This window comes from Ovis aries, chromosome 5 (assembly GCF_016772045.2).
Source record: "Ovis aries strain OAR_USU_Benz2616 breed Rambouillet chromosome 5, ARS-UI_Ramb_v3.0, whole genome shotgun sequence".
Lineage (NCBI taxonomy): Eukaryota > Metazoa > Chordata > Mammalia > Artiodactyla > Bovidae > Ovis > Ovis aries.
This window is the reverse complement of record NC_056058.1, coordinates 2,133,854-2,151,791: the sequence shown is the minus strand read 5'-3', so window position 1 is coordinate 2,151,791 and position 17,938 is coordinate 2,133,854. Positions and strand designations below refer to the sequence as shown.

Here is a 17,938-nt window from a genome sequence, read left to right as displayed (position 1 = left end):
CACTTGAGTTCTTCCTAGTTTTTCACTATTCTGAATAACACTCCTGTGAACAGTAGTGTATAACCTGCTTGAGTCCTTGGTTTCAGTTCTTTGGGGAATATACTTAGAAGTGGAATTGCTGGATTATATGGTAATTCTATTTTTAATACTGAGGAACCACCATACTATTTCCACAGCAGCTGCGTTGCAGGGAGGAAGCCAATTTTGACTCCATGTTGGAAACTGTTTCCTTGACTCACTTTTCATTGCTTTAATTATTATAATCATACTCAGTGGCTTGCCTGGAGCACACTGCCCCTCTGTGTGATTAAAGTAAGTGTCTTTGTTCCACTGGTGGAGAGATCAGTTTGTCCCTGCCCACCTGTGAATAGAAGAGATTAACACACCACTTCTGACGGCTGGACATTCCCTTGGAGATGTTTTGCAAGACTGAAGACCCTTTCACTTTGCTTCCCCATTCCATCTCTTTCTCTAGTCTGCCTTTTGACTTTAGTTCCTCATTGCTTCTTTCTCTCTGATCTATAAAACAGCCTGGCATCCAGACCCCAATAAGATGATTATTTTGAGGCGCTAGCCTGCCATCTTCTTGGTCTGCTGTTCCCCCGATTAAAGTCCTCCTTGCCTCAACAACACCTTGACGCTCAGATTCGTTGGCCTACGGTGAGGCGAGCAGACCAAACTTGGACTCGGTAACAGCTGCCGCATTTTACATTCTCAGCAGCAGTTCACAAGGATTCAATTTCAACAAGTCCTCACCAATGCAAGTTGCTTTCTGAATTATTTTTTTCTTGTTTTTGTTTTGATAGCAGCTATCCTAATGGGTAAAGTGCTAGCTCACTGTGGTTTTGATTTGCAATTCCCTAAGGTTAGCAATGTGTACTGTTGCATTTGACTATTTTTGCTTTGAAATGATCTTAGTAACACTGCGATCCCAGATCTCTTTCTCATATTATTTTCCTGGTATATAATAATTAATCTCTTTATTCTCTACCTTAAGGTGTCCTTTGGTTTTAGGCCTGGTTTTGTAAACTTTAATGGTGGCTATTTAAAAAAGCATTCACTTGATATTTATAGAATTGTATTATTTACAGTGCCAGACAATAAGGATGCAGTGGCAAAGAAGGGGGCTACTCTCAATACTGGAAAACAAGCTTGACAATTTAAAGGAACCCTTTTAAAAGAAGTAATGAATGTCATGAAAAGGGCAATACTAGGTCTATGTTTTTGTTTTTACCCAATGTGTCAGTTAAAAAATATATATATATATATTTTTATTATAGGTTACAAAATTTAGAATTAAAAAATTTGTTAAATAGATACTAACAGTTTTCTCAATAACCAAGAAAAAGCAGCAGCAAGCTTCCACATTTTCTACTACATGCTCACTTTTTCCACTTATTATCATTGAAATCATAATTTTGAATAAAACGGGTGCACGAAACGACACGTGGTTACAGCAGAGGCTTCAGCCTCTGGCTTCTGCAAGACCGCTTTCTCTAGCTTGCCCTTCCTTGGACCTTCTCGGACCCCGTAGCGGGCCATGCCGTGGAGATGTCTGGGAAGTATAGTTCGAAAGGAAAAGCGCTAGGGTTCTCCTGCACGCACGCGCAGTTTTGTCCGGCGGCCTGGCGGCGGCGACGCCGAGTCTCCTGCACTAGGTGCTCCTCTTACCCTCTGTAGGGTCCGCCGCTTCCCACGTCCCGGCGAGCACAGGTACAGACTGCCTTTGAGAGTGGGCCCGGGGTGTTAGGCTCCTGCAGCAGGGAGCGGACAGAGGGTCAGCCGCGGCGAGTCCCAGCTTCGGGCGTCCAAGCCCGGGCGGCCTTGGCAGGTGAACGTGGCCGGAGGAGGGGGCGTTGCCCCGGCAAGGCCCCTCGACGGACGGCGCGGCTGTCTGGGCCAGGCTCCCAGAAGGGTGTCCCTCGAGAAGAGATTGCAGGGAGCTGTGTCTCATTTCGGGATTCGTGAGCCCTGAGGCGGTTTTCAGCTATTACCGTTTGTTGGTATTTTCCCCCTACAGTTGAAACTTAATGTTTATCCCTTTTGCCAACCTTTTAGTTTGGCATTGTTCTTCTAGGGTGAATCCTAAGTGACTTAACTGTTTCCTTTTGTGTTTGATCTTGTCCGCTTGCTAAGTTACGTCGCTTTTCTCTAAATTTTAAATTCATTTCTAGCCAACGAAGGTATTTTTTCTGAGTCTTGTACTTTTAGGAGGGTTTATGGAAGGTGGATCGGTAACGTTTCCTTATACAGTTAAGGATGTTTGGTAACTTTCTTCACAAAGGAAACACAACGTCCAAGAGGAAGAGAAGAGGACTAAGTTTTGGTTAGCTCTTTCTGAAAAGGACACCAATTCTTAAAATGACATTTGCAGAATTAGTATTATCCTAATTACTATAGCTCAGAATACGTAAATGCAGGTGTGAAGAATATTTGTCATTTCGTATTAGTTTAACGTCTCTGTGAGCCTGGTGTGACTGCTGTTTACAGTGTTTGTATCAGGTGGTTCTAATACCTTCGTTTCATTTATCTTTATTCATAGATCATTGGCTGAAAGGTTGCAGGCTCAGTGACTGGAAGTCTGCTGACTGTGCACTCCTGGTTTTGGTGGTCAAGCACAGGTCCCCTCCAACTCACAAATGGGCTTCCAGGTTTCCTTTGGTTTCTACAGGGTGCTCAGCCTATGGAGACTTCTTAACCTGGTCTAACCCTAATGAGGAGGGGAGTGCAGATAGAATAGAAAGACCTCACAGTTTCTTTCTCCCTTTTAGGCACCCTCTCTAAAAGGAGCAGCAAGAGGGAGGGAGAAATGGCCACAAGGTTGCTGCCAGCCCAGGCTCTGGTGAGTGAAGGTTTCTTTCTTGAACTGCCTGCTGGGTTCAGAGGTTGGAAACATGCGTTATCTATTGTTGAGCTCTTCTAGGTAATGAAGCCCACTGAGGGACCAGAATTGAGGAACTCCAAAGAGACGGTATATCCCTTGCTGCAGGGCCAGCCTCTTTGTGAATTTTCCACTTAACCAGTTAGTGCTTATTGACTTGGAAATGAATGAGCCCACAGGCCCCATGCCAGTGCCATGCCCAGAGCTTTGTGAAGGATCCAGGTTTGTTTTGCCCTGGAGGGCAAAGACATAGGGGAGTCAAATCTAGGAAATCAACTGAGAATTAATCTACTACAGTAATACCTGATAAGGGTCTGGGTGATTTTCTAAGAAGATCCTAGAAAGAAGACCTAGTGGTCAGAGATGCTTCCTACTAATGCGCAGTTTTATACATATGAGCGGTATTAGGCTTATACAGATGTTGAAAGGAAAAGAAGTTACAATTTGGGCTGTGGTTTAGAGGAGGGAACAGATTCAGGGAAGTGAGACTTCCTGAGGTGAGAAGCATCTGGTTCACAGTGATTTCTTCCCTTCTTTGCCCTTTCAGTTGGGGAACAATAATTAAAAGTATAATCTCTTTCCAATCCAGAAAACGTTTCCACATCAGTAGAAGAGAAAGAAAACACTATTATTATTGAGTAAACATTACACCAGAATGTATTGTGTATCACTGGCAATCCACTAAAGAGATTGCAGAGACAGAAAGCTCACTTATATATAGCTAAGTGCATAACCCAGTTTTGCAGTTTGGAAATTTGTCGGGTGACAAGTTAGGCCCATCTCCTCCTAGGAAGTGGTGACGTTGGCACATTCAAAGAAATGGTTACCAGGTGTTTGAGGAAACTGTCCTGAATTGTGAGACTTATTTAGCCATTAAAAAGACTTACATACATTTGGTAAGGGCAATTCGGAAAGAAAATAAAGGATGGGGTTGGAGTCTTCTCACTTATTTCTAACAGCCTTTTATTTTTAATTTGCCTTTGCCCTTACCAAATCAAAGAACACCCCGGCCTTGTGACCACCTTTCTCGACTTTAGGGATAAAGTGTGGAAGTATTTTTACCTCTAGAAATGTGTCCTAAGAAAATAAGCTTTTTTGTGATGTACAGGGACACTCAATCCAGTATTTTTAGGGTTATAAAAATGGAAATAACCTAAATACCCACCGGTAGATTAGTTAAGTAAACCGTCTGATAATCTATAAGTAATCTATACAGTGAGCTACGTGGCAGCAAATAAAAAGTGTCGAGTGGGGTAAAGTTATCTGGGTAACATTTTTATTTAAATTTAGAGCCATGTTATCATGTAAAAAGTCTGAAAGAACACACAACAAGAAGTTAACAAACCTTGTTTTTGATGGTAGGAAGTTAGATTAATGTTCCTTCTTATTTTTTTTGTCTGTACCATGTGGCATGCAGGATCTTAGTTCCCTGACCAGGGATGGAACCCATGCCCTCTGCAGTGGGAGCAGAGAGTCTTAACTGCTGGACTACCAGGAAAGTCCAACATTCCTTTTTCTTTTGCTTATTGATCATTCCTAATTTGCTTAAAGAAAAAAAAAAGATTCTTAATAATAAAAGAAAGGGACCACCAGTTTAAAACAGGCGACTTGTGATGCACTGAAGCAGGAGATGTTCCCAAAGCCACAGTCAGGTATCTGATGTACCGTGAGGCCAAACAAACCAAAACATCAGAGTTGGGAGTGGGGAAGATTTATTGTAGGGCCAAGCAAGAAGAACAGATCGCTTTAATGCAAAAAACTCAACTCCCTGATGGTTTTCAGGGAAAAGGTTTTTTAGGCAAAATTTGGGATAAGGGCTGCAGACTGTAAATTTCTTCTGACTGGTTGATAGTGAGGTAACAGGGCAGTGTTCCAGCACTGTTGTGCTCAGCCTTGAGTAACCATCCTCTACCTGGGTGGCGGCCTTAGTTCCTGCAGAAGAACTCAAAGGAATGTTCTTATGTATGTCCCTTGAGTAGGAACCGGGACCCTGCTTTTTGGCTGCACTGTTGTTTCCTGACTGCTGGCCCTTGTTTCTGCATTCCCTCAAATCCCCTCATTAGTGACTGTTTGAATATGCCCCTTGGTATTCAGGAAGGTCTAGGAGGTTGAAGCCCTTTTCCTACAAACAAGACATGGAGAACATGGAAAGGCTTTATGTATGTAGGAGGGCCCCTCAGGGCTCCTGCTTGGTTTCGGAGAGAAATAGAACAAAGGCTTCCGGGATGGGGAGAGAGTCCCAACTGCAGCCTTGTCCCTTGGCTCTTCAAAGATTGTGCAGCCCACCATGCTGGGCCTGCTTCTGGGAAAGCCATGGCTGGGGCCTTCTCAAAGCCTCCTTCACTGTGACTGGCAGCATCCTTTCATCCGAGACAGAGATGGCCCAAGGTGACCACAGCCAAGCACACCTGTTGCTCCCTGAGTGAGTGTACTGGAGGCTCCTTCTAAAACCCAGTTCTCATGTCTCACCTGTAAAATGAGTTTGGTCTAGGTGATTGTACCCTTCTATGCCTAGAGTTCTGTGTTTCCATCATTGTGATTTTATTCCACGACTTCAAGTGTTTTACCTTGTCTGGCTGCTGAATTTCATTTCGCTGGGAGCACAGTGCTTCACTGATGGTAGGTAGGTGACAGAGATGTGTGTGCTTAGTAAAGAAGGGGTGGTCAGGAAGTATTCAGCTTGAAATTGCTCAGAACCTAGAATGGTGACAGGGTTGCTGCTCAGTCATCCCGCTGGGGGTATGGTCCTGGGTGAGCAGGAATGGGTTTCTGTTACAGGTGTCTGTGACATTCAGGGATGTGGCTGTGTTCTTCAGCCGGGACGAGTGGCTGTGCCTAGACTCTGCGCAGAGAACCTTGTACCAGGAGGTGATGCTGGAGAACTACAGCACCCTGTTCTCTCTGGGTAAGGACATTTCCTTGTGATGTAGAATCTGCTGGGGGAGCACCTTGGTGCCCTCTCCGAGGAGGGCATGGCCAGACACAGCCCACAGGTGGACTCAGAAAGCAGTGGTTGCTGTTGCCCTCAGCTGCAGGGACAAGTGTCAGCTTGATAGAGTTGGTGATGGGCATCCTTTCTGTACTTTTCCTGTCTTCTGCCCCCTGGACTCTGTCCCTCTGGATCTCACAAGAGGTTCCAGCTTAGAGGAAATGTACAACCAGAGCCCTAACTTTCTTCCCGAGACCACCTCCTGGACCTCCTCTGGGAGCCCGGTTTTAAGCCCTTCTCAGAACAAATCTATTTACTCTCAACTGTCCCTTTGCCCCAGACTCTGGGGCTGGATCTGAGTGAGTGACTGGCCACTCATGTCTGCACCATGGATTCATTCTCTTTCTTGCTCATGAACAGGGATTCTGTTTTCCAAACCAAAAGTTATCCTCCAGTTAGAACAAGGGGAAGACCCCTGGATGGTGGAAAATGGAGTTTCTCAAAGCACATATCTAGGTGAGTGACAGTAATTGGGAAATGGGCATAGCATTTCTGAGCTGCTTGGGCTTTGCTGATCAGTAAAGAGGAGATACTGACCATTCTTTGGAAATACTGACCAAGCCCCTCCTTGATGTGTCAGGATAGGTGGGAGATGCTGGGAAGGGCGTATCCTCACTCGACCTTTCTGAGTACTTTGTATAGCAGGTTCAGAGGGAGAGTTGAATTCTTCCAGTATGAGTTGTACTTTGTCATATGTCCTTTGTAATTTGAATGCAGAGCATGTAATGTGTAAAGGTTTGTGATTCATATCTTCTCCCTTTTTTCTTTTACTGGATTGATTATTTTCTTAAATTATTTTCTTTCTACGATTTGAACAAACCTTTTATCACTACTGGTTTCCTCATTGTCCCATCTTGGGTCTTTGCTTTGACTTATCTGCAACTTTTTACACATGGTTTAGCTAAAACACCAAAATGATGCGTGTATATTTATGTACTATGCAAGAGAGAGACAGCAAGGTTAGCAAAATGGTAACAGTTATTGAATTTAGGCAGAAGGTTTGCAGATATTAAACACAGCTTTCTCCTCATTCTTTTGGTGTGAAACAATTTTAAAATAACATGTTCCATCACTTCTCGGCCTTTTGGCTAAGATCAAGTGTAGTATCTGTTCTTAACAGTTTAAAATAGTATGTTCCAGACCCTGGCTGCTGAAATGTATCTCTCAATCTCTAAAATCCCTGTGGGTTGCTGAATCATAAGGGCTTGGTTCCTGGTGCATTTTAAATTTTGTCTTTGTTTCTGACACCGGAGGATGACTCACTCTTTTGAGTTTTGCTCCTTGTCTGGAATTTATTTATCCTGATGGCAAAAGGTAGGCTTTCTGTGTCTGTTCAGTCTTGTGTTTCTATTTATGAGTGCTGTCTTGAGATTTTTGCCTTTGGTTTGACTAGAGTACTTCCTGACTAATGTTTCAGAAAGGTTCATGTATACTGTATTTGTACATGTCTAATATCAATTCTTTCCCCTCTCCTGTGGGAATTATGTTTTGTATCTAGAATTCTGGCATCAGTTTTTATTTCCTAGAAATTGTTCAACCTTTGTTCCACTGTTTTGGGGCACTGAGTATTGTTGACTATAACCCTCTCTTTCCCCCACCACCTCTGTTTCCGTTTAGAAAACTCTTTTTCTCCTTTTTAATTTTTTTATATCCTTTTTATCTTTGAAATTCACAAGTTTCATTAAGCTCTATCCAGGAAGTTTGGGATTTTTTTGTTTTTAATATTATTCAGCATTCATGGGGCCCACTGCTTTGAAGACCGAAGTCTTTTTTTCATTTCAGTAATTTTGTCTCTACCCACATGCTGACAATTATTCTGCCATATTCTGCCATGGACAGTTGGAGGTGCATGACTGTAAGAATAACAATATGAAACAAATTCAATCACAGCTCTCAGAAATAAATATATCTGTTGGATGAGTTTCAAATTTGGTTGTGAGCTTTCTGATTGGCAAATAAATTACTAATTTCAAGTTGACTATATTCTTTTGTAAGATTTAAAAAATTAATTATTTTTAATTTATTTGAGGTGTGCATGGTATTAAAAAGCGAGAAACAGAAAAACAAAAGATTGATTTGAAATTTTACCAACCATACTGAGTCATTGTTAATATTTTACTATTCCTTCAAACTATAAATATTTGAGTGTGTTTGTATATGAGAAAGACACACACACAGAGAAACAGATTGATTGTACATATTGTTCTTGAGCTTGTTTTTTAATTATAAATGTTTAATTATTTAGCCATCACTGAATACAGGTCTACCTCATTGAAATAACTCTACTATATTGTTAAGCCATATTTTATTAAACAGTCTTCCTTTTGGAAATTTTAGTTTCCCATTTTTCGCTATTGTTATCATTGCTGTTATGGCTATGGAATAAGAAGGGGGAAAGTTCCAAATAATTATAGCACAAAGGCACACGTCAGTCAGTTCAGTTGCTCAGTTGTGTCTGACTCTGCGACTCCATGAACCACAGGACGCCAGGCCTCCCTGTCCATCACCAGCTCCTGGAGTTTACACAAACTCATGTCCATTGAGTCGATGATGCCATCCAACTATCTCATCCTCTGTTGTCCCCTTCTCTTCCTGCCCTCCATCTTTCCCAGCATCAAGGTCTTTTCCAATGAGTCAGCTATTCGTATCAGGTGGCCAAAGTATTGGAGTTTCAGCTTCAACATCAACCCTTCCAATGAAAACCTAGGACTGATCTCCTTTAGGATGGACTGGTTGGATCTCCTTGCAGTGCAAGGGACTCTCAAGAGTCTTCTCCAACACCACAGTTCAAAAGCTTCAGTTCTTCTGCGCTCAGCTTTCTGTATAGTCCAACTCTCACATCCATACATGACCACTGGAAAAACCATAGCCTTGACTAGACGAACCTTTGTTGACAAAGTAATGTCTCTGCTTTCTAATATGCTGTCTGGTTTGGTCGTAACTTTCCTTCCAAGAAGTAAGCGTCTTTTAATTTCCTGGCTGCAATCACCATCTGCAGTGATTTTAGAGCCCCCCAAAATTAAGTCAGCCACTGTTTCCCCATCTGTTTGCCATGAAGTGATGAGACTGGATGCCATGATCTGTTTTCTGAATGTTGAGCTTTAAGCCAACTTTTTCACTCTCCACTTTCACTTTCATCAAGAAGCTCTTCAGTTCTTTGCTTTCTGCCATACACCTGGTATCATCTGCTTATCTGAGGTTATTGATATTTCCCCCAGCAATCTTGATTCCAGCTTGTGCTTCCTCCAGCCCAGGGTTTCTCATGATGCACTCTGCACATAAGTTAAGCAGGGTGACAGTATACAGCCTCAACGTATTCCTTTTCCTATTTGGAACCAGTCCGTTGTTCCATGTCCAGTTCTAACTGTTGCTTCCTGACCTGCATACAGATTTCTCAAGAGGCAGGTCAGGTGGTCTGTATTCCCATCTCTTTCAGAATTGTCCACAGTTTATTTTGATCCACACAGTCAAAGGCTTTGGCATAGTCAAGAAAGCAGAAATAGATGTTTTTCTGGAACTCTCTTGCTTTTTCCATGATCCAGCGGATGTTGGCAATTTGATCTCTGGTTCCTCTGCCTTTTCTAAAACCAGTTTGAACATCTGGAAGTTCACAGTTCACATACTGCTGAAGCCTGGCTTGGAGAATTTTGAGCATCACTTTGCTAGCATGTGAGATGAGTGCAATCGTGCAGTAGTTTGAGCATTCTGTGGCATTGCCTTTCTTTGGGATTGGAATGAAAACTGACCTTTTCCAGTCCTGTGGCCACTGCTGAGTTTTCCAAACTTGCTGGCATATTGAGTGCAGCACTTTCACAGCATCATCTTTCAGGATTTGAAATAGCTCAACTGGAATTCCATCACCTCCACTAGCTTTGTTTGTAGTGATGCTTTCTAAGGCCCACTTGACTTCACATTCCAGGATGTCTGGCTCTAGGTGAGTGATCACACCATTGTGATTATCTTGGTCTTGAAGTTCTTTTTTGTACAGTTCTTCTGTGTATTCTTGCCACCTCTTCATAATATCTTCTGCTTCTGTTAGGTCCATACCATTTCTGTCCTTTATCGATCCCATCTTTGCTTGAAATGTTCCCTTGTATCTGTAATTTTCCTGAAGAGATCTCTAGTGTTTTGCATTCTGTTGTTTTCCTCTATTTCTTTGCATTGATTGCTGAGGAAGGCTTTCTTATCTCTCCTTGCTATTCTTTGGAACTCTGCATTCAGATGCTTATATCTTTCCTTTTCTCCTTTGCTTTTTTCACTTCTCTTCTTTTCACAGCTATTTGTAAGGCCTTCTCAGATAGCCATTTTGGTTTTTTGCATTTTTTTTTCTTGGGGATGGTCTTGATTCCTGTCTCCTGTACAATGTCATGAAGCTGCACCCATAGTTCATCAGGCACTCTGTCAGATCTAGTCCCTTAAATCTATTTCTCACTTCCACTGTATAATCATAAGGGATTTGATTTAGATCATACCTGAATGGTCTAATTGGTTTTGCCTACTTTCTTCAATTTAAGTCTGAATTTGGCAATAAGGAGTTCATGATCTGAGCCAGTCAGCTCGTGGTCTTGTTTTTGCTGACTGTATAGAGCTTCTCCATCTTTGGCTGCAAAGAATATTATCAGTCTGATTTTGGTGTTGACCGTCTGCTGATGTCCATGTGTAGAGTCTTCTCTTGTGTTGTTGGAAGAGGGTGTTTGCTATGACCAGTGCGTTCTCTTGGCAAAACTCTATTAGCCTTTGCCCTGCTTCATTCTGTACTCCAAGGCCAAATTTGCCTGTTAGTCCAGGTGTTTCTTGACTTCCTACTTTTGCATTCCAGTTCCCTGTAATGAAAAGGACATCTTTTTGGGTGTTAGTTCTGAAAGGTCTTGTAGGTTTTCATAGAACCGTTCAGCTTCTTCAGCGTTACTGGTCGGGGTTATAGACTTGGATTACCATGATATTTAATGGTTTGCCTTGGAAACGAACAGAGATCATTCTGTCATTTTTGAGATTGCATCCAAATACTGCATTTCGGACTCTTGTTGACTATGATGGCTACTCCATTTTTTTCTAAGGGATTCCCACCCACAGTAATAGATATAATGGTCTCCTGAGTTAAATCCACTGATTCCAGTCCATCTTAGTTCACTGATTCCTAGAATGTTGACATTTTCTCTTGCCATCTCCTGTTTGACCACTTCCAATTTACCTTGATTCATGGACCTAACATTCCAGTTTCCTGTGCAATATTGCTCTTTACAGCATCAGACCTTGCTTCTATCACCAGTCACATCCACAGTTGGATTTGTTTATGCTTTGGCTCCATCCCTGCATTCTTTCTGGAGTTATTTCTCCACTGATCTCCAGTAGCATACTGAGCACCTACCAACCTTGGGAGTTCCTCTTTCAGTGTCTTATCTTTTTGCCTTTTCATATTGTTCATGGGGTTCTCAAGGCAAGAATTATGATTAAAAAGATTTATTGAAAAACTACTCAGCTTCATTATAAATCAAAGACATTCAAAGTAAAGCAATATAATTTTTCCCTTTAATAGGGACTATTACAAAAGGTTAAGAAATACACATTCAGTGTTTTCCTACTGTTCTGAGCAGTAAGCAGTATCTTCAGTGGGATTTTGATTGAAGTATTTCTGGCTTTATTCACATAAATCCCAGGTTTAAGAATTTTTCTTAAGAAAATAATTCCATAATTGTGCATAGCTGCAAAGATAGTGTAAAGGAATGTTTGCTTTAACATGAGGCATTACTCAAAGTAAAGAAAGTTAAATGACTTAGAAGGGGATTTATTAAACATGACATACTCATTCATGTACTGGAATATTCTGTAGCCATCAAAATGATATCAGTCTGCTGTCATTCACATGGAGAGATGTTCATGATTTTTATCCCCAAACTTTAAAGTTTTTATTTTGTATTGGTATATAACCAATTAACAACGTTGCGGTAGTTTCAGCTGAACAGTGAAGGGACTCAGCCATACATATACATGTATCCATTCTCCCCAAAACTCCTCTCCCATCCAGGCTGGCACACAGCGTTAAACAGAGTTCCATGTACTATAGGTCCTTGCTGAATGTTCATTTTGAATATAGCAGTGTGCATGTGACCTTCCCAAAGTCCCTGACTATCCCTTCCCACTGGCAACCGTAAGTTCCTTTTTCTAAGTCTGTAAGTCTCTATGTTTTGTATGTAAATTGATTTGTACCATTTCTTTTTAGATCCCACATATAAGGGATGTCATATGATATTTCTTTCTCTGACTTAACTTCACTCAGTATGACACTGCAGATCTGTCCACATTGCTGCAAATGGCATGATTTCATTCTTTTTAATGGCTGAGTAATATTGTATTATATATATGTACCACACAATAATTTTTTTTAAGTGAAATGGTACAGGGAGGTTAGTTTCAACCCACTTTAATTTTTTAAGTAAAAGTGTTTTCTTTATATATAGAAAAATTCTGGTGAGCTAAATTCCACGTTTAGCAGTGATTGATTTTATTTGCATGATATGTTTATGGGTGAACTACATTTTCGTTTTAATAGTTTTCTGGAATTTCTTAATTTTTCTTACAATGATTATACATTTCCTTTTTAGTTAAGAATATTAAAGCTCTATTATAAAATACATTCATTACTTTTGAATCAGTAAGCCCATTCTTGAATAGTATTCTAAGTGATAAAAATGGTAGACAAAATCATTTTCAAAAATGTACTCTCCCAGTGTTCCCTGTATCACAGTATGGCCCACATCTCCATTGGATTCCCCAAGCCAGAGTGTTAGTTGCTCAGTTGTGTTTGACTCTTTGTTACCCCTTGGACTGTAGCCCACCAGCCTCTTCTGTTAATGGAATCCTCCAGGCAAGAATAGTGGAGTGGGTAGCCCTTTCCCTCTCCAGGGGATCTTTCTGACCCAGGGATTGAACCCGAGTCTCTTGCATTGCAGGCAGAGTCTTTACCATCTGAGCCACCAGGGAAACCCCAAGCCAAAAGCCAGACATTATTGTTGAGTCCTCTCACTTATTCTGTACTCCTTATTCACAGGTGAACACACGGGTCGTCTCTGCTTTTAAAATGCCCCAGTGTGCCTGCTTCTGTTACCATGCCAGTGCAGACTGCCATAACCTTCATCCAGGAAGACTGCCGCAGCCTCCTAATGGGCAGCCCTGTACCTGTCTTTGTTTTCTTTTCCTCTTTTCCCCCAATTACAGTCCATTTGTCACACAACTCCATAGTTTTCCTTTTTAAACAAAAAAATCATGTTCCTCCAAACCCCCAGTGATCCTTAGAAGAAATTCCAAATACTGCCCTATGTTTTACAAGACCTTGCATGATGTGACCCTCTGCCCATCTCATTTCCTCCTCTTGTAGCACTCTCCCCCGTTTCCCTCTTGCTTAGGCCACACTAGTTCTTTATATTCTGCAAACACACAGAGCTTCTTCCTGCCTTATGGCCTTTGTAATTGCTCTTACCCAGTTTTTACATGGACAACTCTTATGTTATTTAAATCTTTAATTTTATTTCCTCACCATAGTTTGAAATATCAAGTTGTACACATCACCTTGTTTTTGTTTATTTTCTCACAGTTGTCATCACTCCCAGTACTTTATTTGGTTACTTGGTCATTGTTAATATTGGCTACTAGAATGTAAATCTTGTGAAAATGTGACTCTTATCTGGCATGTTCTCTATAATCCTGAGTCCTGACCTTGCGTGGTACATAGTGGATACTAAGTAGATACTGTCAGTGAAATGTATTACATTATTTATAGCACTCCAGGGAGTCCCAAAACTTCACTAGCTGAGGCTGTGTTTCAAAGAGACGTTTAGAGGCAGTGCTTCTCTCACTTGTTTATAGCCCGTCTGCAGTTTTCTCTTGGTTTTGGCTTGAGTGCACTGGTGGCTGACCTGAAAGATGAAGCTGAATAATATACAACCTGCTGTACGCAGATATACTGTGTACCCTGCTGACCTCTGCTTTGTTACTAGATCAGGCCTGGTTCCTTTACTGGAAGAGCTGTCCTCTCAGTTCCTCAGCCCACCCACACATAGTTTTCTTCAGCCTTTTTCCCACCCAGGTAGATCTTCCATTCTGCTTCTTTCTCTTGCTCTTCTGTTTCTCACCCTTTTCTCAGTTCAGTTCAGTTGCTCAGTCATGTGCGACTCTTTGCGACCCCATGGACTATAGCATGCCAGGTTTTCCTGTCCATCACCAACTCCTGGAGCTTACTCAAATCATGTCCATCAAGTTGGTGATGCCATCCAACCATCTCATCCTATGCCATCCCCTTCTCCTGCCTTCAGTCTTTCCCAGCTTCAGGGTCTTTTTCAATGAGTCATTTCTTCGCATCAGGTGACCAAAGTATTGGAGCTTCAGCTTCAGCATCAGTCCTTCCAATGAATATTCAGAACTGATTTCCTTTAGGATGGACTGGTTGGATCTCCTTGCAGTGCAAGGGACTCTCAAGAGTCTTCTCCAACGCCACAGTTCAAAAACATCAATTTTTTGGTACTCAGCTTTCTTTATGGTCCAGCTCTCATATCCGTACCTGACTACTGGAAAAACCATAGCTTTGACTAGATGGAATTTGTCAGCAAAGAGATGTATCTGCTTTTTAATATGCTGTCTAGGTTTGTCATAGCTTTTGTTCCAAGGAACAAGCATCTTTTTATTTCATGGCTGCAGTCACCATTTGCAGTGATTTTGGAGCCCAAGAAACTAAAGTCTCTCACTGTTTCCGTTGTTTCCCCATCTGTTTGCCATGAAGTGATAGGACTGGATGCCATAATCTTGGTTTTTTGAATGTTGAGTTTTAAGCTAGCTTTATTACTTACCTCTTTTCACTTTCATCAAGAGGCTTTTTAGTTCCTCTTCACTTCCTGGCATAATGGTAGTGTTATCTGCATATCTGAGGTTATTGATATTTCTCCCAGCAATCTTGATTCCAGCTTGTGCTTCATCCAGCCCAACATTTTGCTTGATGTACTCTGCATATAAGTTAAATAAGCAGGGTGACAATATACAGCCTTGACGTACTGCTTTCCCGATTTGGAACCAGTCTGTTGTTTCATGTCCATTTCTAACTGTTGCTTCTTGACCTGCATACAAATTTCTCAGGAGGCAGGTCAGGTGGTCTGGGATTCCCATCTCTTTCAGAATTTTCCACAGTTTATTTTGATCCACACAGTCAAAGGCTTTGGCATAGTCAATAAAGCAGAAATAGATGTTTTTCTGGAACTCTCTTGCTTTTTCCATGATCCAGTGGATGTTGGCAATTTGATCTCTGGTTCCTCTGCCTTTTCTAAATCCAGCTTGAATATCTGAAAGTTCTTGGTTCATGTACTGTTGAAGCCTAACTTGGAGAATTTTGAGCATTTCTTTGCTAGCATGTGAAATGAGTACAGTTGTGCAGTAGTTTGAACATTTTTGGCATTACCTTTTCTAAGGACTCCATAAATATATTTGTTAGCCATCCTTGTATTTTTTGATGTTATTTTTCTTTATTCTCAGTGCAAGAGAGACTTACATGTTTCATTTATTTTAGGATGGGAGAGCTTGTTTGAAACCAGAGTTTCTGAAGAAGAAAATCAGGACGTAATGAATCAACTCTTAGGTGATGGTCCTTTTGACTTTAGGTTGGGAAAAATCTACATAAACGAGGAAACCTTAGAGAATCAACAAAGCAAAGAGAACAGAGCTTTGAGGGAAGTCTTAGTTACCATCAAGAAAACATGCATGAAGGACAAGAGCTTTATAGGTATTGACCTTGGGAAAAATCTTGATCTAAAATTATCACTTATTAGAAAACCCAGAATTGTTTCCAGAGGAAGGAAACCTTGTTCACAGCAGTATTCAATTCTATTTAAACAGCTGGGAATCAGCACAGTGCGTAAGTGTTACAAGTGTAATATCTGCGGGAAAATCTTCCTCCACAGTTCTTCCCTGAGTAAACATCAGAGAATCCATACTGGAGAGAAGCTCTATAAATGTAAGGAATGTAGGAAAGCTTTTAGCCAAAGCTCATCTCTAACTCAGCACCTGAGAGTTCATACTGGAGAGAAGCCTTACATATGTAGTGAATGTGGAAAAGCCTTCAGTTTCACTACATCTCTCATTGGACATCAGAGAATGCACACTGGAGAGAGGCCCTATAAATGTAATGAATGTGGAAAGACGTTTAAAGGTAGTTCATCCCTTAATAATCACCAGCGAATTCATACTGGAGAAAAGCCCTATAAGTGTAATGAATGTGGGAGAACCTTTAGCCAGTGCTCATCTCTTATTCAGCATCATAGAATTCATACTGGAGAGAAACCATATGAATGTAGTCAGTGTGGGAAAGCCTTTACTTCAATATCACGACTAAGTAGACACCACAGAATTCATACCGGAGAGAAACCTTTTAATTGTAATGAGTGTGGAAAGGTGTTTAGTTACCACTCAGCCCTTATTATACATCAGAGAATTCACACTGGTGAGAAACCTTATGCCTGTAAAGAATGTGGGAAAGCCTTTAGCCAAAGCTCAGCTCTTATACAACATCAAAGAATTCACACTGGAGAAAAACCCTACAAATGTAATGAATGTGGGAAAGCTTTCTCCTGGATTTCACGGCTTAATATACACAACAGAATCCATACTGGAGAGAAACCATATAATTGTAAGGAATGTGGAAAAGCTTTCAGTTCGCACTCAGCAGTTAATACTCATCGAAAAATTCATACCGGAGAGAAACCTTATAAATGTAATGACTGTGAAAAAGCTTTCAACCAAAGCTCAGCACTCATTCAGCACCAGAGAATTCATACTGGAGAGAAACCATATAATTGTAAAGTATGTGGGAAAGCCTTTAGACAAAGTTCATCCCTTATGACACACATGAGAATTCATACAGGAGAAAAGCCCTATAAATGTAAAGAATGTGGGAAAGCTTTCAGTCAGAGCTCGTCTCTTACAAATCATCAGAGGACTCATACTGGAGAAAAACTATTAAGTTAAATGCATGGGGAAAAACCTTCCAACTGAAGTTCATTCCTTACAAAATATCAAAGAATTCATTCTGGGGAGAAAATCATGAGGAGTGGTTAATTGTGCATTAAACTTCAGGATTTAGACCTTGCCAATCATCAGAGACTTATGATGCAAGGTAACCTTAGAAATATTAGGAAAGCTTGTATAAAATGTTTCTTCATACATTCTTAACTTATTACTGACTATAAAATAGAATATGTATCAAATCAAAGGGTTAGTATTTTATTTTTTTTCTAGTGTTACGTGGTAACAGCTACCCGCTTTCACAGGCATTACTGGGAAGCTTGTTGATTAATGGAAAAGTGCAGCCATAAAATCCAGACTTTGGATTAGTCTAGGATTGTATATTTTTGAAACTGCATTTGAGTTTCAAAGCCAGTTGTACTAAGAAAAATGTATTAGAAATGAAATTTAAACAGATGACCTGGAACTACCTCACTGTCAGTAAAATTTGTTTTTTTTAAGAGTTTAAAAGCAACTTTTGTACTTGGTAGTGGTTAAAACTTTTGAGTTATTTCTCCCGTGCTGCCTACGCCATTCACTTGAAAATAAAATCACTCTGTAAACTGGTTTAAGTTCTGGGAGTGTTCTCCCTGACCACTTGTTCCAAATTCTGAATCAGATCTAAAGTTACTTTATTTCAAATGACAAAATACATGATATTTCACTTGTTTTTCTCATAAATTGATTACCAATGTTGTGTTACATTGAGAATTAAAGATAATTTAGACAACTACTGCTTTTGCAAGTTAATTTACTGATGAGAGTTGTTAAAAATTATCTTGCAGTGTAAGCATAGGGAGCATGACTCTTGGCCGCCAGGCTGTGTGCCTGCTTCCTTGAGTTCTCTGGTTACCAGCCACCAGGAAGACCCAGGAACACATGGAACTCTGGTAGTCCTCCTGTTAGGTCAAATGAACAAGGTAGTTTTCACGCTTATATTTTACTTTCACCTCCATCAGGTGATGCTTGCTCCCTTTCACACTCTGAGGACCACTAGACAAAACTTGAGGCTCTAAGTTCAGATGCTT

At 40.8% G+C, this 17,938-nt stretch overlaps 1 protein-coding gene and 1 non-coding gene across 4 annotated transcripts; both read left to right on the top strand.

The window, feature by feature from the left end:
- Positions 1–1,615: 1,615 nt before the first annotated feature.
- Positions 1,616–17,643, top strand: ZNF879 (zinc finger protein 879). Of its 3 annotated transcripts, none has more exons than XM_027969285.2 (5): positions 1,616–1,713; positions 2,772–2,842; positions 5,660–5,786; positions 6,231–6,326; positions 15,421–17,643. In XM_027969285.2, exons 2-5 carry the CDS (start codon positions 2,810–2,812, stop codon positions 16,872–16,874), a joined length of 1,710 nt encoding a protein of 569 aa, XP_027825086.1. In that variant the 5' UTR covers positions 1,616–1,713; positions 2,772–2,809; the 3' UTR covers positions 16,875–17,643. The 3 variants fall into 3 exon arrangements, with proteins under 3 accessions (XP_027825086.1, XP_042106809.1, XP_042106808.1); XM_042250875.2 differs by lacking the exon at positions 15,421–17,643 and adding an exon at positions 12,919–13,544; XM_042250874.1 differs by lacking the exon at positions 6,231–6,326.
- LOC114115113 (U2 spliceosomal RNA) lies at positions 6,939–7,138 on the top strand. Its single transcript, XR_003589601.1, has one exon. It is a non-coding gene; the product is annotated as a U2 spliceosomal RNA (small nuclear RNA).
- Positions 17,644–17,938: the final 295 nt, after the last annotated feature.